General features: G+C 36.5%; 1 protein-coding gene across 8 annotated transcripts in view; it reads right to left on the bottom strand.

The window, feature by feature from the left end:
* The window catches only part of LOC117317720 (disco-interacting protein 2 homolog C-like), a 100768-nt gene that overhangs the window by 32169 nt on the left and 40814 nt on the right, over positions 1-27785 (bottom strand). For 6 of the 8 annotated variants that reach the window (XM_033872612.1, XM_033872613.1, XM_033872617.1 and 3 more), the window contains exons 3-13: positions 22971-23054; positions 21939-22061; positions 17697-17924; positions 16953-17096; positions 13574-13632; positions 11064-11121; positions 10345-10418; positions 8830-8953; positions 8461-8552; positions 7954-8064; positions 4448-4471 (exon numbers count right to left, since the gene is read on the bottom strand). In XM_033872612.1, the coding sequence (XP_033728503.1) occupies positions 4448-4471; positions 7954-8064; positions 8461-8552; positions 8830-8953; positions 10345-10418; positions 11064-11121; positions 13574-13632; positions 16953-17096; positions 17697-17924; positions 21939-22061; positions 22971-23054 (1121 nt within the window). The remainder of the gene's footprint in view (positions 1-4447; positions 4472-7953; positions 8065-8460; positions 8553-8829; positions 8954-10344; positions 10419-11063; positions 11122-13573; positions 13633-16952; positions 17097-17696; positions 17925-21938; positions 22062-22970; positions 23055-27785) is intronic. The other 2 variants (XM_033872618.1, XM_033872620.1) reach the window with 1 other exon arrangement.

The following is a 27785-nucleotide window of genomic DNA, read 5'->3' as shown; positions in this document are numbered from 1 at the left end:
TACTGTCCTCCAGCGTCCTGGGGAAATTCAATTAATTCTATAACAACAGTAATGACCCGGAGACCCTACCGTCCTCCAGCGTCCTGGGGAAATTCAATCAATTTTATAACAACAGTAATGACCCGGAGACCCTACCGTCCTCCAGCGTCCTGGGGAAAGTCAATCAATTCTATAACAACAGTAATGACCCAGAGAATCTATCCTGTCTCCAGCGTCCTGGGGAAATTCAATCAATTCTATAACAACAGTAATGACCCGGAGAATCTACTGTCCTCCAGCGTCCTGGGGAAATTCAATCAATTCTATAACAACAGTAATGACCCGGAGAATCTACTGTCCTCCAGCGTCCTGGGGAAATTCAATCAATTCTATAACAACAGTAATGACCCGGAGAATCTACTGTCCTCCAGCGTCCTGGGGAAATTCAATCAATTTTATAACAACAGTAATGACCCGGAGAATCTACTGTCCTCCAGCGTCCTGGGGAAATTCAATTAATTCTATAACAACAGTAATGACCCGGAGACCCTACCGTCCTCCAGCGTCCTGGGGAAATTCAATTAATTCTATAACAACAGTAATGACCAGGAGACCCTACCGTCCTCCATCGTCCTGGGGAAATTCAATCAATTCTATAACAACAGTAATGACCCGGAGAATCTACTGTCCTCCAGCGTCCTGGGGAAATTCAATCGATTCTATAACAACAGTAATGACCAGGAGACCCTACCGTCCTCCAGCGTCCTGGGGAAATTCAATCAATTCTATAACAACAGTAATGACCCGGAGAATCTATCCTGTCTCCAGCGTCCTGGGGAAATTCAATCAATTCTATAACAACAGTAATGACCAGGAGACCCTACCGTCCTCCAGCGTCCTGGGGAAATTCAATCAATTATATAACAACAGTAATGACCCGGAGAATCTACTGTCCTCCAGCGTCCTGGGGAAATTCAATCAATTCTATAACAACAGTAATGACCCGGAGAATCTATCGTCCTCCAGCGTCCTGGGGAAATTCAATCAATTCTATAACAACAGTAATGACCCGGAAAATCTACTGTCCTCCAGCGTCCTGGGGAAATTCAATCAATTCTATAACAACAGTAATGACCCGGAGAATCTATCCTGTCTTCTTAATTTAACAAAAACAGATGTACTCATGACACTCTCAGAACTGCTGTTTTTTGAAGGTTAAATTAATCCTCAAAATATTCCTGAATCTCACTGAAGCAGAAGTTATCTTCAGGGAGGGGTTAAATAAAAGCCTCAAAATCGTAACTTTACATGAAAATCAAATTAAAATTAAACAATATATACATTTATATACAAGATTAAGAAACTGCAAGTGTCCCACATGGTGGTGTAAGTTATAATGCAGGCTATCAACATTTATACTATCTTAATTACGTTTCCCTCTCTTAGTTTAAAGGCAGCACAAAGATGAGTATAGACTGAAGTCACTCAACAGAACAGCTTATGACTCTAATACCTACTAACATGAAAATGATTAAACCACTGAACATTTTTGTTTAATATAATTGGAAATTTAGCTATGAAAGTCATATTCATCTTTTTCTTCTCTTTTTTATTTTTTATTTTTCAAAACAGTTAAAATGATGAAATTAACACCATTTTTAAATATTATTTTTAAAACAGATTCTACAGTTCTGGCACTTTAAGTTTGGCATTTAGCTCAATTTCTTGAAATACACGTGTTTGTTCAACAAAAACAGTAACATGCAGTTAAAATACAGTTACATTTAAGCATATCTAGACATCCTGAAACATGTTGAAACATGTATAACCAAGGTTTGTATAATGTGTAGAATTTCACCGTAGTGCACATATTTATTACAGGATATGAATTTATTTTGATCTCATTCTTCCCCAAAAAAAGTCTTAAACCCCAAAATACACCCACAAAAAGTTGTACCCTACATTTGGTTGAATAGCAGTGAGCTTTTTGCAGCATTCCTAAGGCTTCAAGGCCCTCAACCAAAATTTTTGGATGATATCTTACAAATAATGGATATGTTAAGATGATCACTATGTGATCTAACTATGTATGAAGTTTGGTTGATCGACTTGAAAATTTTAAGTAACAGATCTAAACTTAAACCTAAAGTGAAATGTTGAAGATGATCAGACCTTTGTTGTTGCTGCTGGAAAAGCACCATCACAATCTTACTTTCACAACTTTTCATCAAGAGACAAAATATCAACCTACGTTGTAAGTTTTAACGAACAATGAATTTAAAGACAACATTTCCACAGACATTCTACGTGGCAACTTATATATATAAAGTGTTGGCAATCTACACACTTATGGGTTAGTAAATCAGAGTCTAAACTAACACACTGTTAAGTCTACCATGTTAAATCAACCAGCTACGATTATTAAAGTTAATTCTAAAATGAATATACCATGGCTAGAAGGGATTAAATTGTGTAAGTGAAGATTACCAGAAATGCAACTATTGTTCCTCAGAAAGATCACATTATCAAAACTTGGAAGGTGAGGAGGCTCTGAAGAAATGGACCTGTTTGGGGCATTTTTTTTTCTTATTATTTATTTTTTGATAATGTTAAACCAATATACAACATTTGTTTTCTAAAGTATGTTTACTTTCAGTTAACGCAGCCTATGGATAATGATCTGACAAAAGATTATTGATACAGTTAATTTTTTATAAAGAGTGATTGACAGATGTTAATTTCACTTAGCAGCAAGGCATGTTATTGCTAAAGCATTAGTCCATGCAGTAGTAATCGGTATCATTAATTATTCCAGTCTCCAAGTTGTATAGATGTCGAAGATATTAATGAAGTTACACACAGTAGGAATATTACACCTATCAATTTGTGGTCCCAGACAATAAATAGTTCTGACACTGCTAATGTACATATTTTACAGATAATCTTATTTCAAAAAAAAAAAAAAAAAATTGCTGAAAACATTGCACTAAATTTTAACATATATTGTGGAAGCACTAATTTATCAATGTGCTTAAAGTCAATTAAAATTTGACAATTAACTAAAATTTAAGAACATAAAAATATGTACATCTACAGCATTCGTTTCAGACCTACACGTAAATAGCTTTGTATTATCTGTGTGACTAGTAAATATCTTAAAGCTATTAATGTCTCTTCACTTAACATCATCCCCGGGCCAACTGACAGTAAATGTACTCCTATAATGAGGGATTACATATTATCAGAAGGATCGACTTTACTCCAGTTTGGAGTAAGTAGAACTGCTAAATTTTCTCAGGCAAACTTTTTTTCCCACATAAACTCCCACAGAATAGTACACGTACACTTAAACTGAAAAACTTATCGCCTTGTTCCTTCGGATTTAGCTTCTGAATTTTTGTGATTGTAAACAAAAGATTTAAGTAATATTGATAAAAGTACATATGGCTGCATAACAACTCTGAAACTATATAATTATGTATCTATCTATAACATAATATTATATGATTAACTTCCTCTAATGCATTCCATGAGGTCACTGAAGCAGAAATGGTACATCCATGCACATGAAGAATCGTTCAAGATGCTAAAATATTAATAAGTTATCACAAAGCAAAATAAAGCTATCCAAAATTTCAAACCAGCACTTCAAAAGCAATAAACTGCCACTTATAATTTCATGTGAGGTTAGTCAGTTGTGTTGTAATGAACTTTGGTCAATTATAGTGTAGAATGTTATGTTAAGTAATTATAATTTGAATCCCCCGAGATACATCACCGAGTACAAAACTTATATTTATACACAGTACAATTACAACAAGAAATGCACTTCTATAACCCTCAGATCAAAAGTCTGAGTGTAGAAGATGCAAAGTGTTTAATGATTTATAACATAGAAATACAAATTACCAAGGAAGACCCTGACCAGGGCTTAAACTTACGATCTACGGCATCCAAACACCTAGCCAGAATCATCCATGGCTGTTACCACTAGTCAAGTCGACATCCCTAGGAAAAGATGTTTTACTCGCAATGATACAAAACCCGATTCCCTGATATGGACGACATAACGTCCACTTGGCAGAGTAGTATCAGCCATGGATATTTTCATTTCGGTTATTTTGGTACCTTAGGTTGTGAGTTCAAGGTCAGGGTCATGGCGGAAGTCAAAAGTCTTTCTTTGTTATTTGTGTTCCTGCGTTATATTACACAATAATTTGAACATTACAATTTTATTTAAAATTTTAAACTAAAACTTTGACATTTAACAACAGACTAAAAAAAAAGACCCCATATTGAAGCTACAACATACAAAAACTTTACAGAGCCAAAAAAACGACACAACTTCATCAAGGCATAGTTTTCTCTGTCAACACAGCAGCTAAGGCACAACATCACTATTTGAACAAACACATATTTTTTGAAGGTGAAATGTTGTGGGTAAGATAAGGTTATATATTTAACTTACCTTGCTATCGTCAACAACAACTGTCTGAAATAAGGCAAGCTTGGGACATGAGGAAAGAACATGGGGGCACCATAAAAGGTAATATCATCGATGGGCATGTTTTATTTACAGATTCTAGCATTTAAATAATCAGTTTACATTTGGAGTTTTGAAATGAAAGAAAATTGACATTGAAAATATGAAAATTTTGACAACTGTTCTTAAAATTTCATTTACAACCAGGTCAAGTGTGACTTTTGACATTATATCCTGGCCCGATGTTACCATCAAGATCTTATCTCATACAAAACTTATTTATGTCTATGTAGCCACATAACAATGTAAATTTAATCTGTTCACAATATATCTTGTTCAGATCTATTTACTTTGTTACAAGTCAAGTGCGACCTTTGAGCACTGACTGATGGCCACAAAAATCTGACCAAGTGTGGAACTCTATGATACCATAGTGACATAAAAATGCAAAAAAAAAAAAAAAAAAAAAATCTGTCATGGGCTTGATGATTTTTTTTACACATTTCACTGGTGACAGATACATGCATGCTCAGAAAATGATAAATATAGATGATGATTATGGGCTCCCTTCCCCATTTATTAAGTCGGAAATATAACACCAGTTAAACTATTTACAGTGCTTACAATAACAAGTGTGTTTGCTATAAGCATCATTTGTTATAGAATGCTATAAGCATAAATTTAGGAGTACAAAAAACAAACTTGTAAATATATGCCATGTTCAGATAAAAAGAATATTTCTTAACTTTAAACCAAATTCATAATTAACATGTAGTTTAATGCCAGCAACAAGAGTTTTTAATGAAATGGACAACTACATATATACACCAAATCATAGCAAACATTGCACGTTGATGTCGTAACTCCGCAAAGTAATACACTATATCGTGGATATGCTATTCTGACAATCTATTGTTTTAATGGATAATATGTTATCAATTACATACTTGGAAAGTACAATAAGTTTACAAGCCAATTATATTTCACGAGTGTTATTGTTCTACTTTTGTATGTATAAGTTTAGCAAATTCCAGATTTGTACATTATTAGTGTATAAAAAGGTCATTATAATATCATTAATGCATAAATAGGAATTTAGTACTGAGAGTGTGACAATAAAATAAATACCGAATCAACACACACTTAGCTATTTAACAAAAATCAAAAAAATCTTTAATTCAACACAAGAGGCCCATGGGCCTTTACTCTCACCTGAGATTGTATTCACAGTTATTTCTCTCATTTGACAAAGAAATTATCATACATAGAAAATATAACAACTGTGATTTGTCTACAGAGACAAACAAGCTATTTGTCTTAAGTAACTAGTATACAGATTCAAGGTTCAGGTAGAGTATTTGACTCTAGCATATCTAGGTCTGAAGAAGAAGATTGTTGATATTTTTTCCACTTTGATCCCGCTTTAAATAATTTCCGACTGAAAATCAATGAAATATACCCAAAAGAGTTATATTCCTGGATAACCTATAGATAAATTCGTCCCACATCCAAAAAAATTAAATCCGAAAATGTAATTTTTTCATAGATGTGTGACAACACATGACGACCAACAAAAAGTGATTGGAATAGGTCTCGTAAGATTTTGACGTGGCCAAACAAAAATAAAAAAGATATATGTATGATAGATATAACATAGCAGGGAAAAGTCACGAAAACATACAAAAACCACAACCCATGACATCTACTAGCACGAAGGACTAGCAGCAGTGGAAATAATATATAGAGCAATCCTCTAATGTAACACCACAATTCTTATATCTCTGGTAAACATCACTCTTATATCTGTGGTAAAAATCACTCTTATATCTCTGGTAAAAATCACTCTGTAAGACATCAGCATAATGATTTCAGGAGTTGTTTTAAGGTTTTCATGGTGAAAGTTCACAGGGGGACAATGTCTGATGTGTATGAGGTGACCCTTGATGTGATCTTTGATTTCTCTACAGACATGTCTATATAGAAACTTGTGTGTGTGTAGGGGTGGGAGGGGCATGTCTACAGAGAAACTTGTGTGTGTGTAGGGGTGGGAGGGGCATGTCTACAGAGAAACTTGTTTGTGTGTAGGGGTGGGAGGGGCATGTCTACAGAGAAACTTGTTTGTGTGTAGGGGGTGGGAGGGGCATGTCTACAGAGAAACTTGTTTGTGTGTAGGGGGTGGGAGGGGCATGTCTACAGAGAAACTTGTTTGTGTGTAGGGGGTGGGAGGGGCATGTCTATAGAGAAACTTGTTTGTGTGTAGGGGGTGGGAGGGGCATGTCTACAGAGAAAACTTGTTGTGTGTAGGGGGTGGGAGGGGTATGTCTACAGAGAAAATTGTTTGTGTGTAGGGGGTGGGAGGGGCATGTCTACAGAGAAAACTTGTTTGTCTGTAGGGGGGTGGGAGGGGCATGTCTACAGAGAAACTTGTTTGTGTGTAGGGGGTGGGAGGGGCATGTCTACAGAGAAACTTGTTTGTGTGTAGGGGGTGGGAGGGGCATGTCTACAGATAAACTTTTTTGTGTGTAGGGGTGGGAGGGGCATGTCTACAGAGAAACTTGTTTGTGTGTAGGGGGTGGGAGGGGCATGTCTACAGAGGAACTTGTTTGTCTGTAGGGGGTGGGAGGGGGATGGCTATAGAGAAACTTGTTTGTGTGTAGGGGTGGGAGGGGTATGTCTACAGAGGAACTTGTTTGTGTGTAGGGGGTGGGAGGGGTATGTCTACAGAGAAAACTTGTTTGTGTGTAGGGGTGGGAGGGGCATGTCTACAGAGAAACTTGTTTGTGTGTAGGGGGTGGGAGGGGCATGTCTACAGAGAAAACTTGTTTGTCTGTAGGGGGTGGGAGGGGTATGTCTACAGAGAAACTTGTTTGTGTGTAGGGGGTGGGAGGGGTATGTCTACAGAGAAACTTGTTTGTGTGTAGGGGGTGGGAGGGGCATGTCTACAGAGAAACTTGTTTGTGTGTAGGGGGTGGGAGGGGCATGTCTACAGAGAAACTTGTTTGTGTGTAGGGGTGGGAGGGGCATGTCTACAGAGAAACTTGTTTGTGTGTAGGGGGTGGGAGGGGCATGTCTACAGAGGAACTTGTTTGTCTGTAGGGGGTGGGAGGGGTATGTCTACAGAGAAAACTTGTTTGTGTGTAGGGGGTGGGAGGGGCATGTCTACAGAGAAACTTTTTTGTGTGTAGGGGGTGGGAGGGGCATGTCTACAGAGAAACTTGTTTGTGTGTAGGGGGTGGGAGGGGCATGTCTACAGAGAAAACTTGTTTGTCTGTAGGGGGTGGGAGGGGTATGTCTACAGAGAAAACTTGTTTGTGTGTAGGGGGTGGGAGGGGCATGTCTACAGAGAAACTTGTTTGTGTGTAGGGGTGGGAGGGGCATGTCTACAGAGAAACTTGTTTGTGTGTAGGGGGTGGGAGGGGCATGTCTACAGAGAAACTTGTTAGTGTGTAGGGGGTGGGAGGGGCATAGCTATAGAGGTACTCTGTACCTACCCGTCGTGAGGATGGCACTTCGACTGGGACAGGCACAACTCCAGCCAGCAAACACCCATAAAAGCCACAGCTGAAGGATATCGGATCATTGTTTGGATACACCAGTGCCACCTAGTTGATAAATATAAGGGCATGAATTTTTTCTTTAATCTGGCATTCAACACATAACACTCATTTTTGAAGATGTCAAAGAACAAAATTTTATCAATCTACACATGTAATTCTGATTTCTGCAAGAAAGTTGAGATAGTCAAAAAGTTGAGAGAGTAAAAATCTTCAATTATGTAGTAAGTTACAATATCGCAAAGAAAATATGAGTGATAAGACTGCCCTCAATGTTAACCATACAGAAATTAGGAAATTTTCAATGTTATAAGCTCTGTTAAGAGGTGTACTAATAGCTTTTCAGAAGCACACTCTAAATCTTTATCACAAAGGTTATCTAACAATTTTTTTCCACTCGAAATAAATCCCCATATTTCAGTGTGTGGCCCGGTAAATACGTACCCGGTCACCTGGCTTGATTCCTCCCTCTCCTTTCTGGCCCACCTTATGAAGCATGGTGTAGGCGATTTTATGTGTACGACTCAGCAGCTTTCCTGTGACAAAACAGGACGTTAATTACAATTATTTACATGGCTTTAACTTATTTAGAGTCAATTTCCTCAATTACTCCCAGCTCTACAGATATTGTGCAGCCAATTATATGTCAAGAAAAAAAAATTGTCGGGGAAAAAAAAAAGGAGTCAATCTCCTCAATTACTCCCAGCTCTAGAGTTCTTGCCGAGCCCATAAGATGTCAGGATAAAAAAAAAAAAATAGTAGTTTCTTTTTTTTTTAACTAAAGCTTTGCAGCATAAACAAAAGCTTTGGTACCGTAGGTGAGGTTGATAGACGGTTTCCCATTCTGATCCAGAACTGTGACTGCATTGGCCTTGTATGTAGAAGAACCGTATCTTTGTAGTGCTGCTTCCAGGTTGCGGGGAAGGCCAGACGGCACCTGTAGAAAACAATATACGAGGATGTTTTACACAGATGTACTTACAAGCTGCTTTTTTGTTGTAAAAGGCTAACTCTGCTTAGGAACTGGATGACACATAAGCGAAAATTTGTTAGATTTCTTTTGGGAATAAAGCCTAAGGAGGAAAATTTCAATCAGGTAGAAGGAGGACTGACAGTTATATAAAATTCTATCGAAATAGTTCCTGGGAACTGGTGTCTTATTCAACAACAAAAACAAGGAAAGATTCTTTTCAACCAGTTGACCTCTTGTTCAATTCCGATCAATTTTGCATCATAATATCTTAATGTTCATAAATTAAATGATACAGACCTTGTCCATTGACCTTGTGACCTTGACTTTTGGTCAGTTGATTTGTTCATAATATCACAACAAAATGTTCTCTGGTGAAGAGATCTAATATTCCTGTGAAGGGATTTCAAAATTTGACCTTGGCCTTTTGACCTAATGACCACCTTAACATTTAACTTGATTTTGACCTCAATTTGTATTTTTGTGAACTGAACATCTTGACAAAATTTCTTGTAAATTTGTCAATAAATACTTAATTTATCAGCCGGGAACAAAATTGGTGGATAGAAAGACAGATGGACAAAGTGATTACTATAGGGCACCTGTATCTCCAATATGGGGCCTTATATGTTATGACATGATCATGTTTATAAATTCAATTCGGTTGCTCAGGTGTCTGCAAATGTAAAGCATATCTCACAGAGGTTGCGAGATAGAATTTTGAGTGTTGAAAATTCTGCTGAAAAATCTGGTAAGTTGTCACATCACAGGAGAAAGCAGATGTTGGTTTTCTGATAGAATGATCAGTGAAAAGTATCTCCAATGGTTGCGATATGTTCCATCCAGATTGTTGTTCTAGTTGTTAAGGACAATTTAAGTATGAATGTGGTATGACTGGTACAGGGCTCAAATTTAAAAAGTGGCACCTATTTTAGTGGCCATGGTGCCTTAATATCACCACTGGCGACCAGTTGGTGACCTATAAGGCGCCTGCATGGCCACTAAAAAGTTGTGTAAATTTGTAATTTTGTTAATTTTTCAATCTTTAAGAGATGTCATACTGAACTAAAGAAATAAAAGAATTTTTTTTTTAATGTAAGACAACTTGGCCGAGCAACTAACTTTTCCGATCAGCGCCTACATTTTATCACTTGGTAGCCAAATAGGCCACCTGGTAATAATATCCACTTTGAGCCCTGCTAGTATAAAAGACATCTTGCATCAAATCCTCTCTCTAAGATATAACTCCGACTTATGAGGATTAGGATTTCTATCCAAGTCCGTCCGTTCTCTGACGCCTGTAATCTGTACTTGACAACAGACTCTACTGTTGTAGGTTAAGTCATAATAATACTTACAACAAGCTGCTCGCCGGGTACAGGAGTGAGGGTGCTGCCCTCTGGTTTCGGGGCGTTAGGGTCAGGCTGAGGGGCTACAAAATACAAACATGTTTATTTATTTGGCTTTTCCAGAAAAAATATCAAATCACATCTAAGAAAATAAACAAACCATCCTGTCACTTTTTAAATAGAAATTCAATTATTAACTTGACTTTGCTTCATAATGTCATAAAATGTTCAGTGGTGAAAAGATACAAAATTTGACCTTGTCCTTTCATCTTGTTAAATTCTAATTATTGACAGCGACTCTCAGGGAACCCTGAGAAGCCAACCTTACATATTGTTAACATTTGGAAAGTTTTACCCAAATCAAATGGAAGGGATGGAAATTGACAAATATCATTTTGCTTAAAGATTGTTAAAATGTTAATAAAATTAAAACAAAGAGGCCCAATGGGCCTTTAAGTACATTCAATTACTTTCAATTACTATATAATTCACAATTTTTATTTTCCCATAAAGTGTTCCTGCATAATTTCACTAAAATCATTTCTGCAGTTTAAAGGATATGTCAACAAAACGTGTTGCTACACAAAGGCATTGGTCTTTTTGACCCATTGGCTCATCTAACAGAAAAAAAGATAATTTTTACGAATATTTCATTTCATTTTTTAAAATCTAATTGATACAGTACAAGAATGTGATTGAATAGTGTTATGTGTAGTGATGATAAATACCTTCTAAAGCATCATCCTCTTCCACGAAATAATCTTTCAGCGGTTTCCTTTTTGGTCTCTGTTCACAAAAAATAAAATGTTTGTATACTAAATAACATTATAATATAAACATTTGGGGCTCGAGGAAAAAGTCTTATTGTATTGTAGGTGGTAAGCTGCCTGTCTCCAACACCTACATCATTCTTTATATATTGATGATAGTCCTCATCAGTGATCCAAACACTGAAGGCATAGGATATATTATCAAAGAAAACATCACCAGTTTTAACTGATATAACTATAAATATCATGTGTAATGGAAAAAAAATTACCTTGAATATCTATCAAGGAATGTTATTTTTGCATGATGGAAATCTGAAGATGATTATTTTTGGTACCATAGACAACAATAAGTGTGTCACATTGTCTAGAAAACCAGTATGAAAGAAGGAAGACACCAGTTAGTGTCACATTGTCAGACTGGAACACCAGTACGACAGAAAGTAGACACCAGTTAGTGTGTCAGACTGGAACACCAGTACGACAGGAGGTAGACACCAGTTAGTGTGTCAGACTGGAACACCAGTACGACAGGAGGTAGACACCAGTTATTGTGTCAGACTGGAACACCAGTATGACAGGAGGTAGACACCAGTTAGTGTGTCAGACTGGAACACCAGTACGACAGGAAGTAGACACCAGTTAGTGTGTCAGACTGTCAGACTGGAACACCAGTACGACAGGAAGTAGACACCAGTTAGTGTGTCAGACTGTCAGACTGGAACACCAGTACGACAGGAAGTAGACACCAGTTAGTGTGTCAGACTGGAACACCAGTACGACAGGAGGTAGACACCAGTTAGTGTGTCAGACTGTCAGACAGGAACACCAGTACGACAGGAGGTAGACACCAGTTAGTGTGTCAGACTGGAACACCAGTACGACAGGAGGTAGACACCAGTTAGTGTGTCAGACTGGAACACCAGTACGACAGGAAGTAGACACCAGTTAGTGTGTCAGACTGGAACACCAGTACGACAGGAGGTAGACACCAGTTAGTGTGTCAGACTGGAACACCAGTACGACAGGAAGTAGACACCAGTTAGTGTGTCAGACTGGAACACCAGTACGACAGGAGGTAGACACCAGTTAGTGTGTCAGACTGGAACACCAGTACGACAGGAGGTAGACAACAGTTAGTGTGTCAGACTGGAACACCAGTACGACAGGAGGTAGACACCAGTCAGTGTGTCAGACTGGAACACCAGTACGACAGGAGGTAGACACCAGTTAGTGGGTCAGACTGGAACACCAGTACGACAGGAGGTAGACACCAGTTAGTGTGTCAGACTGTCAGACTGGAACACCAGTACGACAGGAGGTAGACACCAGTTAGTGTGTCAGACTGGAACACCAGTACGACAGGAGGTAGAAACAAGTTAGTGTGTCAGACTGTCAAACTGGAACACAAGTACGACAGGAGGTAGACACCAGTTAGTGTGTCACATTGTCAGACTTAAACACCAGTATGACAGGAGGTAGACACCAGTTAGTGTGTCAGACTGTCAGACAGGAACACCAGTACGACAGGAGGTAGACACCAGTTAGTGTGTCAGACTTAAACACCAGTACGACAGGAGGTAGACACCAGTTAGTGTGTCAGACTTAAACACCAGTATGACAGGAGGTAGACACCAGTTAGTGTGTCAGACTTAAACACCAGTATGACAGGAGGTAGACACCAGTTAGTGTGTCACATTGTCAGACTGGATCACCAGTAGGACAGGAGGTAGACACCAGTTAGTGTGTCAGACTGTCAGACTGGATCACCAGTAGGACAGGAGGTAGACACCAGTTAGTGTGTCACATTGTCAGACTGGAACACCAGTACGACAGGAGGTAGACACCAGTTAGTGTGTCAGACTGTCAGACTGGAACACCAGTACGACAGGAGGTAGACACCAGTTAGTGTGTCAGACTGTCAGACTGGATCACCAGTACGACAGGAGGTAGACACCAGTTAGTGTGTCAGACTGTCAGACTGGAACACCAGTACGACAGGAGGTAGACACCAGTTAGTGTGTCAGATTGGAACACCAGTACGACAGGAGGTAGACACCAGTTAGTGTGTCAGATTGGAACACCAGTACGACAGGAGGTAGACACCAGTTAGTGTGTCAGACTGTCAGACTGGAACACCAGTACGACAGGAGGTAGACACCAGTTAGTGTGTCAGACTGGAACACCAGTACGACAGGAGGTAGACACCAGTTAGTGTGTCAGACTGGAACACCAGTACGACAGGAGGTAGACACCAGTTAGTGTGTCAGACTGTCAGACTGGAACACCAGTATGACAGGAAGTAGACACCAGTTAGTGTGTCAGACTGGAACACCAGTACGACAGGAGGTAGACACCAGTTAGTGTGTCAGACTGTCAGACTGGAACACAAGTACGGCAGGAGGTAGACACCAGTTAGTGTGTCACATTGTCAGACTTAAACACCAGTACGACAGGAGGTTGTAACATACCTTCAATGTGTTAAGCAGCTGTTGAATTTTAGCAGATACCTTCCCCTGGTGGCGAGGACCTATAACACAAGACCAATAATCATTTGAAATATCCGACTCCTTTTTCTGGGGGCGATACATAAATTGTCCCCTGTGGTTGTTAACATCATAATTTTCACCAGTCTCATTTCCATGGTGAATTTTATATGACAGCAAACACTGCTAGTTAATCACTCTATATTGCTATAACAAGCTTAAAACCATATGATTTTAAGGAAATGCAAAAAATAATAAGAAATCAGATTATCCAAATAAAATAAGTATCTCAAACATGCCTTTTATCGGAGAATATCAACAATTGGTGCAATCTGCAAAGCTTCATACACACTTAAATCGTTAAAGAAAATGATAATGATATTAGTACATATCAATTAGTGTGCTTATCAATGATAGATCAATGACAATAGTTATCTGGTGGATAAAAGGAATTCCGGAGTGCTTATGTTAAAAGCTATCATTCCAATGATAATATTTTAATAAACAAGAGGTCTACAGGCCCAAAACGCTCGCCTGATCAATAGATCAATGCTCTACACCTAAAGTGAGGCACATTACAGGTAGGCATTTCAAATTTCCAGGAAATAAATTCAAGATTTAATTTCAATATTTTTTAGATAGATCTAGTTGTGATATATTTAATACAATTTCAGTATGTTTTAGATAGATTTAATTGTGATATATTCAATACAATTTCAGTATGTTTAAGATAGATCTAGTTGTGATATATTTAATACAATTTCAGTATGTTTTAGATAGATTTAACTGTGATATATTTAATACAATTTCAGTATGTTTTAGATAGATCTAGTTGTGATACATTTAATACAATTTCAGTATGTTTTAGATAGATCTAGTTGTGATATATTTAATACAATTTCAGTATGTTTTAGAGTGATCTAGTTGTGATATATTTAATACAATTTCAGTATGTTTTAGATAGATTTAATTGTGATATATTTAATACAATTTCAGTATGTTTTAGAGTGATTTAATTGTGATATATTTAATACAATTTCAGTATGTTTTAGATAGATTTAATTGTGATATATTTAATACAATTCCAGTATGTTTTAGATAGATCTAGTTGTGATATATTTAATACAATTTCAGTATGTTTTAGATAGATCTAGTTGTGATATATTTAGTACAATTTCAGTATGTTTTAGATAGATTTAGTTGTGATATATTTAGTACAATTTCAGTATGTTTTAGATAGATCTAGTTGTGATATATTTAATACAATTTCAGTATGTTTTAGATAGATCTAGTTGTGATATATTTAATACAATTTCAGTATGTTTTAGATAGATCTAGTTGTGATATATTTAATACAATTTCAGTATGTTTTAGATAGATTTAATTGTGATATATTTAATACAATTTCAGTATGTTTTAGAGTGATTTAATTGTGATATATTTAATACAATTTCAGTATGTTTTAGAGTGATTTAATTGTGATATATTTAATACAATTCCAGTATGTTTTAGATAGATCTAGTTGTGATATATTTAATACAATTTCAGTATGTTTTAGATAGATCTAGTTGTGATATATTTAGTACAATTTCAGTATGTTTTAGATAGATTTAGTTGTGATATATTTAGTACAATTTCAGTATGTTTTAGATAGATCTAGTTGTGATATATTTAGTACAATTTCAGTATGTTTTAGATAGATCTAGTTGTGATATATTTAGTACAATTCCAGTATGTTTTAGATAGATCTAGTTGTGATATATTTAATACAATTTCAGTATGTTTTAGATAGATCTAGTTGTGATATATTTAATACAATTTCAGTATGTTTTAGAGTGATTTAGTTGTGATATATTTAATACAATTAAGTATGTTTTAGATAGATCTAGTTGTGATATATTTAATACAATTTCAGTATGTTTCAGATAGATCTAGTTGTGATATATTTAATACAATTTCAGTATGTTTTAGATAGATCTAGTTGTGATATATTTAATACAATTTCAGTATGTTTTAGATAGATCTAGTTGTGATATATTTAATACAATTCCAGTATGTTTTAGATAGATCTAGTTGTGATATATTTAATACAATTTCAGTATGTTTTAGAGTGATTTAATTGTGATATATTTTATACAAAGTCATGATACATCCATTTATCTGTTTTAGCCTGGCTGGCTGTTCTAAGGGTTGATATCAATATCCCTTAACACACATCCCACTATAACCCTAACAGTGTCTGTTGCAAAGACGTTTAACCCCTTATGAGGTACTTGGTATATAATACAGCTCTATGTCATCAAAGGTCATAAGTCAATCTAATTTGATAACATTATAATACTATGTCAAAATCTATCTGTAAAAGTGGAAATGTTCGCGGCGTGGAAGTTTTCGCGATCATTAAATCTCCGCGAAAATATCCACCCGCGAATATAATAACACGTGAAAATATTAGCACAAGAATATTTCCACCAAATAAACCAAATGCACTAATATCCAAGACACAAGTTCCTGGTAGTAAACCATGTCGTCCGTGACGTGTAACGTTGTCATGGTTTGTCATTTGTCTGAGACATGGCTGTACTAATTTGAGTAATTAGTAAAATGATAGTATTTCATCGAGTTTAATGTTGATTGATCATTAAACTTTCTTCACTTCATGATAATTACGATCGCTTCTACGTCTATATATAGGTCACCAAAGATTTCGGGTAAAACTAGTCATCAATTCTTATCGTTATAGTATAAAATTGTCTGAGCTACTTTAGTGACCACTGTATATATATCGACTTCCTGTCTTATTAGACCTATTTTGATAAGGGTAATAGTGTTAGTCGTCAGTCCCCATCTGAGACGAAAATACAATTAATAAAAAATCAACCAGTTATAGCATTTACAGATTTTTATCCAACTCTTCACCACCACTTGATGAACTTATAAAAAATAAATAAAATAAGTTCAATATCGATTTATCTTGTCCAAAAGCAATAATTAAGTTGATTTTTCGTCGTATACTAATTGTTTGTGTGGTAGCAATCTTGTTAACAACTTTTAAAATGGCAACTTTTGTTCAGAAAGGTCTCTTGAACATTCATACTAAGTCTTGTTATATTATGAAGCTGATAATATTTGATTTATGAGGTCAAAATAAATATTAAAGATGGCAGTCATGGCGGCCATCTTGTTATTTAATATTTGGTTATCCTTTGAAAAATGTTTACAAATGTTGGACGCCGGATGATGCCCCATAGCAATGGCTCAAATATGCCTTAGACTTGTTGTTTCTGCCACATCTTTTAAGCGTTTTGATAAATTCAAAATAACTGCATGAATGTTAAGCACTTTGTCGACCAGGATAATTTACCATCGTCCTGGAGACCAGAAACATGACCAGTAGATGTCATGCGCACGGATGAAAGATGAGCAGGAGCATAATGGCCCACGCGATCTGCTTGGCGCATACTCTTGGCATTGTTAGTGACGTCTGGTTGCTGTGGGATTGGTTGTGCTAGGAAGGACAAACACACACAAGACAATGATCAGTACAAGAAGTCATGGGGTCAAGGTCATCACACAATAACCTTTTTTGTGAATAAGAATGAAAAGTGTGCAATTTGATCAGTGATTTTTTTTGTATGATAATTGAAACAAAAGGGTTAATTACATGTTAAGAAAACCTAATTACAATTAAAGAAAAAAAATCTGCATCAATTTTTCCAAAGTTAAATTACCCCTTTATGCTGAAGACCATTAGTCTATTAATAAATATTCAAAATGACACTGAAGTGTTGGGTCTCAATTTAAAACTCGTGTATTATGTAACCACTGTCTGATGATAAATTGCAATAAATGTTTTATCTAATATCACATAGTATCCAATTCAACCAAAGCAATAAATTGACAAAAACTAGGCCTCTAGTATTACATTTACAATTTACAGTATAGAAAACAATTCAATGATATCTAAAAAGTTAAGTTATGACTGATAGAAATATCAACAGCTTAACACTAATCGCATGCCGTTGATTTCTAATTAATTAAAATCCAATAAGAAATGAAGATATATTGGGATTGCCTTTCCTTCTCCGACACCGAGAGTACTACTTACAATGCCGGGAGCTCTGCAGGACATCAGCCAAAGCCTGACGTGAGGTGTTTCCTGGGATGGCGTAGGCTGCACTGTGGGGTCGTTCACCTCGCCCTCCTTGGTGATGCGGTGATGCCCCGGCATCGGAAAATGATGATGAACTTGCTCCACTGTCACGGAAACGGCCGCCACGGTTAAAGTCCCGGGACACGTCTTCCCCAAATATACTGTCATCATCCGAGGAAGAATCTGAAATCAATATTAACAAACAACATTAGTTACGACAATATAAAATATCGAAACATAAGAATACAGTCTTTGATGAGAAGACTATACATATCAGATTGTTGACAAGATTTCTGAATATCGGTAATTGTTGTGTTCGTATTTCTTGGTAATCATTTATGTCGACTGATTACTTCCTGTGTCACTTCCTGTGACATAGCTTTCTCTTACCCTGGATAGAGATATCCAGAGTTTAACCAGTGTGACGTCATGTCACAAAACCACGACGTCATATTGACAATACAATTACGTCACGTCACAATTGTCTTACATTGATATAACATCAATATTAGAGACATAAGAGGGTAAACAGGGAAAGAGAAAATTAATCATTCACCCCCACGAAAGTCGAGACAGTGGATCTCAACCCTCAGGGTAAGATACTATTAAGCTACTCAACCCTCAGGGTAAGATACTATTAAGCTACTCAACCCTCAGGGTAAGATACTATTAAGCTACTCAACCCTCAGGGTAAGATACTATTAAGCTACTCAACCCTCAGGGTAAGATACTATTAAGCTACTCAACCCTCAGGGTAAGATACTTTTAAGCTACTCAACCCTCAGGGTAAGATACTATTAAGCTACCAAACACGAATGTTTCCCCTTGGGTTGAGATCCCCCCGTCCAACCTTAAGGGGTAGAAGTTTCTAATAATTCTGTCGTCCTGCTTCAGATGTAGAACAACCAGAGACATGAAAGATAATGTCTCCTGTACATGAAGATTTACAACGTAGAATTCTGGTAACCTCAATGAACAACTGAAAGTAAAATACAAATTAACATGTACACACAGTAATGATGGATGTAACCGATGCTGTAAATCAGACAGTGTGATGGAAGCAGAAGTACCTTACCTAGACTTAAACACTTGTCCAAGAGTTTTATTCATACTTGTCTTGGATTTGTGTTATATATGAGTGAGTGTTAAATTATATTCAACAATGTATATCAGATAATGGACATTTCCAAGTCACTAGATAAAGATTCTTCTAAACCATTTTTCATATAAAGCATAAACGAAGGTTAGCGCGACTGATAGCTCTCTTTGCAACCCATGGGTACACCTCATGGCCATTTTGAATTCTGATCAGTCTCAAAGTTCAATATACACACTAGAGACAAGAAGAACCTACAAATGAATTTTGATAAAGACCCATGAAGAGCTTTCTGAGAAGTAACAATACCAGTCTGAGAAATATTAATGACAATTTAAACTTCAACAATCAAAATTTAAAACAGCTGCCTGTCAGCCATTTATGTTTGTCAATCAGTCTCAAATTTCAGTTGCACAGATTAAAATTTGAATATGCGCAAACTTTCTCAAATTTCAATATGGGCAACTGAAATTTGAGCTATATCTTATTTTTACTTCTCGTAAAGTAGGGATAAGAAGATTGTTTAAAGACAGACGACCCACTGACCGACCTTGGAGGGTAATTTGAAAAAACAACCAACTGATGACAGTGTGCTAAAGCTCAGCTTCTGATAGTTTTCCAGCACTTAATTCAACATATGATAACAATCTGAGGGACGTAAAAATTATCATTTACGCAAACACCTATTTAAACAAGAGATCCCAGAGGGACTCACCATTGAATGATCTTCATTGGTCGTATAAAAGACCGATCTTTACTATACTTTTGCCCCTTTCCTCTTTTCATCTCAATTATTTGATAACATGAGGAATACTACATATGAAGTCTAAGAGACATCTCAGAAGAACTTACAGACATTTATCAATAGCAAATTTCAACTGTCAAGTTCCAAGATTGGTACCTTTTTGGCAATTTCGATCTGCAGATCTAATTCAAAATTGAATGGACATAACTATTGACCAACTGGAACGTAAAAACTGAGAAATATTCCTCTAGTCCTTTTCAAGAAATAGTGATAACAAACTTCAGCAGTTGAAATGCAAGACGACCACCTGTCATTTTCACGATCAGACTCATAATTCAACAGGCACAGCTAGGGACCAAAGGGAACATACATGTGAAGTTTGAGAAATATCCCTCCATTGCTTCTCTAGAATTACGTGGTAGTAATGAAAAGAACTGTCCATGGATGCATAACGGACAATGGCTGGAATATGGACCATGGCCATTTATAGGGCAATTTTATCAGATGATGGATTAAAAAATATGGTAAATTGACATTATACCTGTGTTAAAATGAAGATAAATAGTTCAACATCAGTTGCTGAACTAAAATTAGATTACATATTCATACATTTTACAACACATATCAGTACTAATCAAAGAATGTCACAAACAAGGAAGGAAGAACTGGGTAAGGGCGGTCTCAACACTCACACCGTACTACAATGGGTGGGGTTGGCACAAAACAACATCCACCCAAGTTCATTCTATTTATCTCAACACACCCAACATATTTTTTTCTGGAACAGTACATTTCATGTTTTTTTTAATTAATGATGGATGTAGAGCTGTTTCTGATATGTATATTGCATATAATTGAAATTCAAAATTTCAGCCTATTTCTATTGATCGGCAGATTGTTGGAGTCTTTGTATATTTCTTTTAACTTTTTAAGAATAATCTTAGAATTCAACAATATTGAAATTTTGAGTAAGTTTATTATGTTGAGTGTTAAAATTTAAGGTATATATTTTACATAGAAGTACTTTGAAATCAGTCACAACATTGAGAATTAGATGTATTGAAGATACTCGAGTGAAGAAATGACAAATAGCATTCTAAAGTGGTTTTTTTTTTTTTTTTTTTCAAATATCATGCATAATTGAGTAAAAGCCCTCATAGGTCTTCTACATATATAGTATATGTTTTCTATTCTAACACAACAATCTAAACAGAAGAATTTATTTCTAAGAAAATCTAGTTGAGTTTTGAAAACAGAATAAGAACGCTCTATACTGGTTATATATGAAAAACAAATTAACTTTTCAACAATTCAAGAAAAAAAAAAAATGAACAAAAATCCTAGAAAGAAAACCACAAAATGAAATGTGGGTGATTGTGAAACCGAATAAAAATTGATGAAAAGAAGAAAACAAAATCACCACAGGAAGTAAATGGGGAAAATACCCCTTCACCACTAAAAAAAATTTAGGTCGCAAAGACGGTGTGTGCACCCGACTTACAGCTGATAAGCCTATTCCTTCGATTTCCTGAAACCAACGACACCAACATTTAACTACAGAACCCATATTGAATTTTTCAGGAAGGGAACTAAATTCAGATATAAGTAATAATTTCATGTAGGAAATGGCGTCCTGCTATTCTCTGATCAAAATGACGAGTCACCATAAACACAACAATTTAACACACAAAACCTACACTAGTTAAATGAACGCTTCAAACTTCAAAATATAAACACAATTCTTATTTATCTAAACCGAAGGGTTCTGATGTTAATATTGCCTTTTAAAAACTTCCTTGTGGCGATATTACATCAGAACTTTAACCCTTCAAAAAAACAAGTAATTTATCCAGGGAAGTGCCTGGACATCATTTTACCCCTGTTTCCTTTAACCTGACAATACAAAGTAAACACAAATTAAAAGGCCAGATAGTTATATGCTTACATACATATTTTACTCACTGATCATCGCTCATTAAATATATCCTTCCACATTCTTTGTAATCCTTTTTCAGCAGTTTTAAAAAACGGCCACCATCAACAGGGCTCCAGATCTCACAAGATTTTAATACAAAGGTAACAAATTGGGCAAAGGGGTTTCAGGCGAGATTCTGGTCGCGTGATTAGCTAGGTGGTAGCTTTTAAACTTGCAGAGAATGTGATAAGACAGTAAATCAGATCTTATAGTGATAAATTCCCCGATTTGTATGACATCAGAAGTGATCAAATCTAGTTCACCAATACCAGTTCAGAAACAAAACAAAGAACAAGTTGTAGTACCCAAAATCCACTTGATACTGTGTATTTATATTGCTGGGCTATAGTTACATATTGGGTGTTTTAGTAAGTTTCGTACCCTGTCTCTCTCGGTGTCGCTGTTGTCCCTGGTAATTGACAGAGGTGCGTTTGGAGGGAAGGGGCATCACAGGGCCGCGCTTGGACATGGCAAGGGCTTGCATCACTGCTTCAGTGCGGATCTCTGTAAAGGCACAGGCAATTGGTCAATGGGTCAAGGTGGCACATAAAAAGCTTTTTGAGAATTAGGCTGGAAGCACAAATCATAAATAAATAATATTGGCTGCATATAGCACACAGTAAATAAGCTATAGTCGAACCTCACTGTCATATTCTCATCATCAATATTTTCAAACTAATTACATATTTAAACGCAGTTATATTATCTATCGTATTAACCTTAGTACAGTGTAATGCTCTTAGTACAGTGTAATGCTATGTTAGGTTGAGAATGAGTGTGCAGGGTTTAACACCTATATATTGTGAACAGATGGCAAATATTCAAAAGTAAATTTCCAGATACACTGGTGCTATTTACCAATAATTTCATAATGAGGAAAGCAAATAAATGATAATGAGGATGGACTAAAATATAAGTAATTTCCTGGAAAATGGACACCATAGCTTCTTGTCCTGTATATATGTGTCAATATATAGGTTTCTATGGAATCATACTCTAGTGAATGTAGGTCAGAGTGACCTATTTTTGATAAAGGATGCAATGCCTAGTGAATGTAGGTTAGAGTGACCTAATTTTGATAAAGGATGCAATGCCTTGTGTATGTAGGTCAGAGTGACCTATTTTTGATAATATGATGCAATGCCTAGTGAATGTAGGTCACAGTGACCTAATTTTGATAAAGGATGCAATGCCTTGTGAATGTAGGTCAGAGTGACCTATTTTTGATAAAGGACACACTGCCCGCTTATAAAGTGAACACTTGTGCCATATAAGAGAGAAGTAACAGCGATGAGTAGCGTACAGGCAGAACTTGGAAAAGCTTAAGTACAACAGGAGGGGGACAAACACAATGCATCCTATGACTGACTATACAGTGTAAGGTACAAACAGGGAGAGGTGAAATAGATCTACCGGAGTGATATCTGTTGTCCTCCCGTGTAAGTCTCCGATGAGCCTTCCTCTGGGCCGCTGTCTGTGGACTTGGAGCACTTGGGCCTGAAAATACACAAAACAAATTTAATGGTTTGTAACAGTAGAGATAATGGCTCTGCAATTTAAGAAATTGTATTATTGTGGAATTAGTCCGTAACACACAGAATACCAATAAATCTGGCTATTGTCTGAACATTTTTAGCATCTTTGCCTTTGTTCTGGAACAATTACTCTTGCCTACACAAACCTTGTATTTGAAGATATATGTATAACAGTGTTTGGAAATCAGTTCAAAACGAATAACAAAATTCTGTTGCCTACCAACCTACCAAACCGTTCCCGTACTTCTCGAGGCATATTTCTGTCTCTGTTTTTCTGTGTCCGTTATAACAGTTTTACATATTTTAACAGTTTTACATATTTCCCTATCAATATTGTAACAATAGCAGATAAAATACCACCAGGATGTTGACTAATTGTTTTGTATTTACACTCATTGTTCCAGTTCACACAGCATCTGCTACTTCCTGTAATTATGATGAAATCGAAGCACCAAGGCCATCGATAGGTGTATAAGGGATTGAAATATCAGGGCTTTAATTTTTCTCACTGATTTGGGAAAGGGCCTTTTTGTCTCATTTTGGGAAGAAAATTGGTAAATTAGGAAAGACTTTTTCAGGAGTAAACTGAAAATTTTGGGAATTTGGCATAAATATGAAATAATTTCAATTGGGAATGGGGCCCATTAACGGCCCCAAAAAACCCCAGAAAAAGCCCTGAAATAGGAGTAAAGCAAGTTCTATATAAATGTTAAATGGCGGGAAATATAGGAAGACAGTTTTATCTTTTAAGAAATTTTGTATTCCTGGACAGTTATTGATGAAAATCATGTTATTTTCAAGAATGTTAGTGACTTTGAAATGGCTGTGGTTTCCCTTGGTATACTAGCTAGCTATGATTAACTTTAACCTCACGGATAGCTGGGATGAACAGGGTGGACCTTTTGGACTTCCATCGATGTTAGCTGAACTAAGTTTCTCATATCTATGAAAATTATATGTCTCTAGTGTTTAATTCTTAGATCTTCAGTGTTTTAAATGTCTGTCACATGCAAATTTCTTGATCAACAACATTGTGATAATTTCCCTGTGAAATCCTATTAATTACTTTCCACATATTTTTGTTCCTTTGTTTTAAAGTTATTAAATGCATTTTCTACACATTAAGTGATCTGGACCATGATGAGATGTAAGTCATCTAGAAATTCATTGTTATCGATGAATGCGGCCTGCTTTGTCAATTTCTATGGTTCGTTTGTTTCACGCATTCATGTCACATATACAAGCATTTCACTTTCAATAGCTTAAAACCATACAAATCTTTATCACTATTAGAATTTCTGTTTCAGAAATAAACTTGTTTCAGAAATGTGCTAGGTTTCACCTCATAATTACAATTTGACCAGCTCAACCAGTACGGCCATTTTTTGCGTTTTCTTGTCTTTCTTTCTTTCCTCTTTCTTCGAAACTCCCACCAACATATACCAGTAGAAAGAAATGATGCCAGAACCAATCAGACGTATTCTACTTTCACTTTAAGTCACAAATATAGGATTTTACTTCATGATTGTCAAATGAAAGAGGGATTATAAAACCGGTACACGATGAGTGAGCGCTATTTTATCAACCTGGAAGATAGCTCAAATAAGTATCTTAGCTGTTTTTTCTTGTGAACAAATTTATTGTCCTATCCTGAACTCATCAGATATGGTTGTTTAAATATACAACAGAAGATTCCCCAAGGAGTTCTGAATGATTTGATCCTCGCCGAGGACCGCTATAGGTGTTGTACTGAAGCACAGCATCGAAAAACACTGATATACTGCCTATGTGCAATTGTTGTGTAAAACAGCAACACTGAGTTGACAAATACTTATCTCTGTATTTTGTATATATTTTGGTTTATAATGATAATCTAATTACAAACACAATCTTAAAATTTGCCCATTTGTAGAAGTAACCAAAATATAATAGTGATCACATTTGTGAAGTATACAGTGTGAGTGTACTTGATTACTTGAAAATGCTGTTAAATTTTCCTATCAAAAACATGAATTTAAGTCTTACCCAGATAGTCTGTGAATGTCAGCTATAATTCCATGTCCCATGTGTAGAACACAGTCATCATTACAAAGTGTACATATATCAGTACAAACTGTCGACCATCCCAGGGTCTTGGCACCCACTTATAAAACTGTGTCTATGTAAAGTGTAATTAAGGGTTAAATGTCTGGCTACAATTACACATTCTCAATCCTCTTCTTTCCCATTCACAAAAAACACTTATTTACGAGCAATCGTAAGTTAAAAATGTCTGTCAATGCAATATTAGCCTAGCCTATATTCTTTAAGGACGAACGGTCTATGGTCTAAAGTCTTCTCTGTAACAATATGATGACTATAGTATAAAGTTACATCCATATCAACATCATTCTCTCAAAAATTTAAATAAGGAAATAATTAATAATTTACTGATTATAACATAATCTGCCTGTTTTAGGATTGAACTAAGAATGTATGCATCTCTCCTTCTCCCCATTTTTAAGCAAATTTTGCACCCAAATGACCTTCTACCAAGGACGAAGGTCAGTGATCCAATCATAAGTTCTTACACTTCACTGTGTCAGCGAGTGTTAATTTGATTCAGTTTGGATAAGTTGTAAACAAGAGTAATATCAATCCTTAAGCGACCCAATAAGAGCACATTATCAGCCAGTGTATGCGGATAATACCCAAATTATATTTTCAAATCATCATAGTTGAAACTAGCATACTAGGTATTACTAAAGCAACATGTCTCCTACACGCCTCCGCTAAAAATAGTAACGGTGACCTTCACCCGAGTACTTGGAAACTTGGACTAATCCAAGATATTACCATCCTTTAATATTGTGTAAAGTTTGATCACAGTCCCTCGAGGAATGAAGCCCCTAGAGTGCTGACAAACTTTGATGTTAGGTACATATGTACAATACAGACAAAGAAGAAACCTAAAGCTTCATCCCACCTCCCCTATCAGGTTTTACCAGTAGGAGACTAATAGTTTGATCAGATGTATTTAAGATCTGATAACAAAAGTCACCTCAACTATGTAGAAACAGATCTGACCATACTGTCCAAAAATAAATTGGACGAAATTTGTTCACACACTGAACATTCCCTAAGGGACACTTACTTTAAACCCAGAACATCACTAACTCTTCATCCTCAGGTGAAATGATCCAACAGTAAGTCTACAGAGTCTATCACATATTGACTGCTACACAACACCTCAAAAGGATAAGTTGGTATATCTATCCCAGGTATTTAACGTCAGTCAACAGTATTACATCATACTGTTACAATGTCGCTATCCCATTCTCGGAGATCCAGACACAATACATTGTCAATGAAGTCGATCTCGGAACAATGAACACGACACACAAGACCTTTGGTACACAGCACTGTTGTAAATACGGCGATCATTAGGATCCAGAAACAACACGGGATTACACAGTACAGACGTACATCCTTATATATAATGTGTAGGTCTGTGTTCGTCTGGCCAGGTAGAACTAACCTAAAACAGGTGTGGACTTCCCTCACAGATGCATACCTGTCCTGTGGCACCTGTACGAGCCAACATGTGTATTAAATTCCTGTAACCACCAGGATGGGACGAGTTATAACTGTTAAAAGACCATATGTTCCGTCATATACACTCCGATGGAGCCAACCCCATGTAAAGATTTTTATTAACATTAATTACTTAATAGGACATGTGTGGAATTTGTCCAGTTTTAATGAACAAATCACTCAGAAAATCCCTTTTAGCAATTAGATTTTAAAAAAATGCAAATGTGTGTATATTCTTTCCACTTAGATTTTTGGTATTGAAGGGAATAACATATTTCATGAAATAAATCATATTATGTTTTGTTTGAGGCACCAATTGCAATAGCCTTAGAAAAGTTTCCATACACTTCCGATCAATAAGACATTGATCAACACTTATTACTCATACTACTGCTTCCTATTCGCGTGATAGGATATTTATGGTATATTCCACACTACCAGGTGTACACAGCCCTGGAGGCGATGTCTGTGTCCCGTAACCATCATCTCAAGTCTATAATCACAGTACCTGTATGAGCCCCACACCAGCGGTACACCTATACCAAACGGTACACCTACACCAAATGCTCTACGTCAATGGGAGGTTAGTCCGGAGTGAAAGGTGGGAGCTTGCATGAGGAGCATATCAACAATTAACAAACTTCTGGATATATATGCATACATATTATGTATATCATTACGGGTTCTATGAGGGACCAGAGGTCCTATATATATGGTGTAATGTTGTAATGGGAATGGAAGGTTCTATGGTGTAATGTTGTATGGGGACGAGAGGTTCTATGGTGTAATGGTTGTATGGGGGATGGGAGGTTCTATGATGTAATGTTGTATGGGGACGAGAGGTTGTAATGGTTGTATGGGGGATGACAGGCTCTATGGTGTAATGTTGTATGGGGACGAGAGGTTCTATGGTGTAATGGTTGTATGGGAAATGAGAGATTCTATGGTGTAATGGTTGCATGGGGAATGGGAGGTTCTATGGTGTAATGGTTGTATGGGGGATGACAGGCTCTATGGTGTAATGTTGTATGGGGACGAGAGGTTCTATGGTGTAATGGTTGTATGGGGGACGAGAGGTTCTATGGTGTAATGGTTGTATGGGGACGAGAGGTTCTATGGT

This window comes from Pecten maximus, chromosome 19 (genome assembly GCF_902652985.1).
Source record: "Pecten maximus chromosome 19, xPecMax1.1, whole genome shotgun sequence".
Classification (NCBI taxonomy): Eukaryota; Metazoa; Mollusca; class Bivalvia; order Pectinida; family Pectinidae; genus Pecten; species Pecten maximus.
The sequence above is the reverse complement of the archived record's forward strand: the minus strand, read 5'-3'. Positions and strand labels throughout refer to the sequence as shown.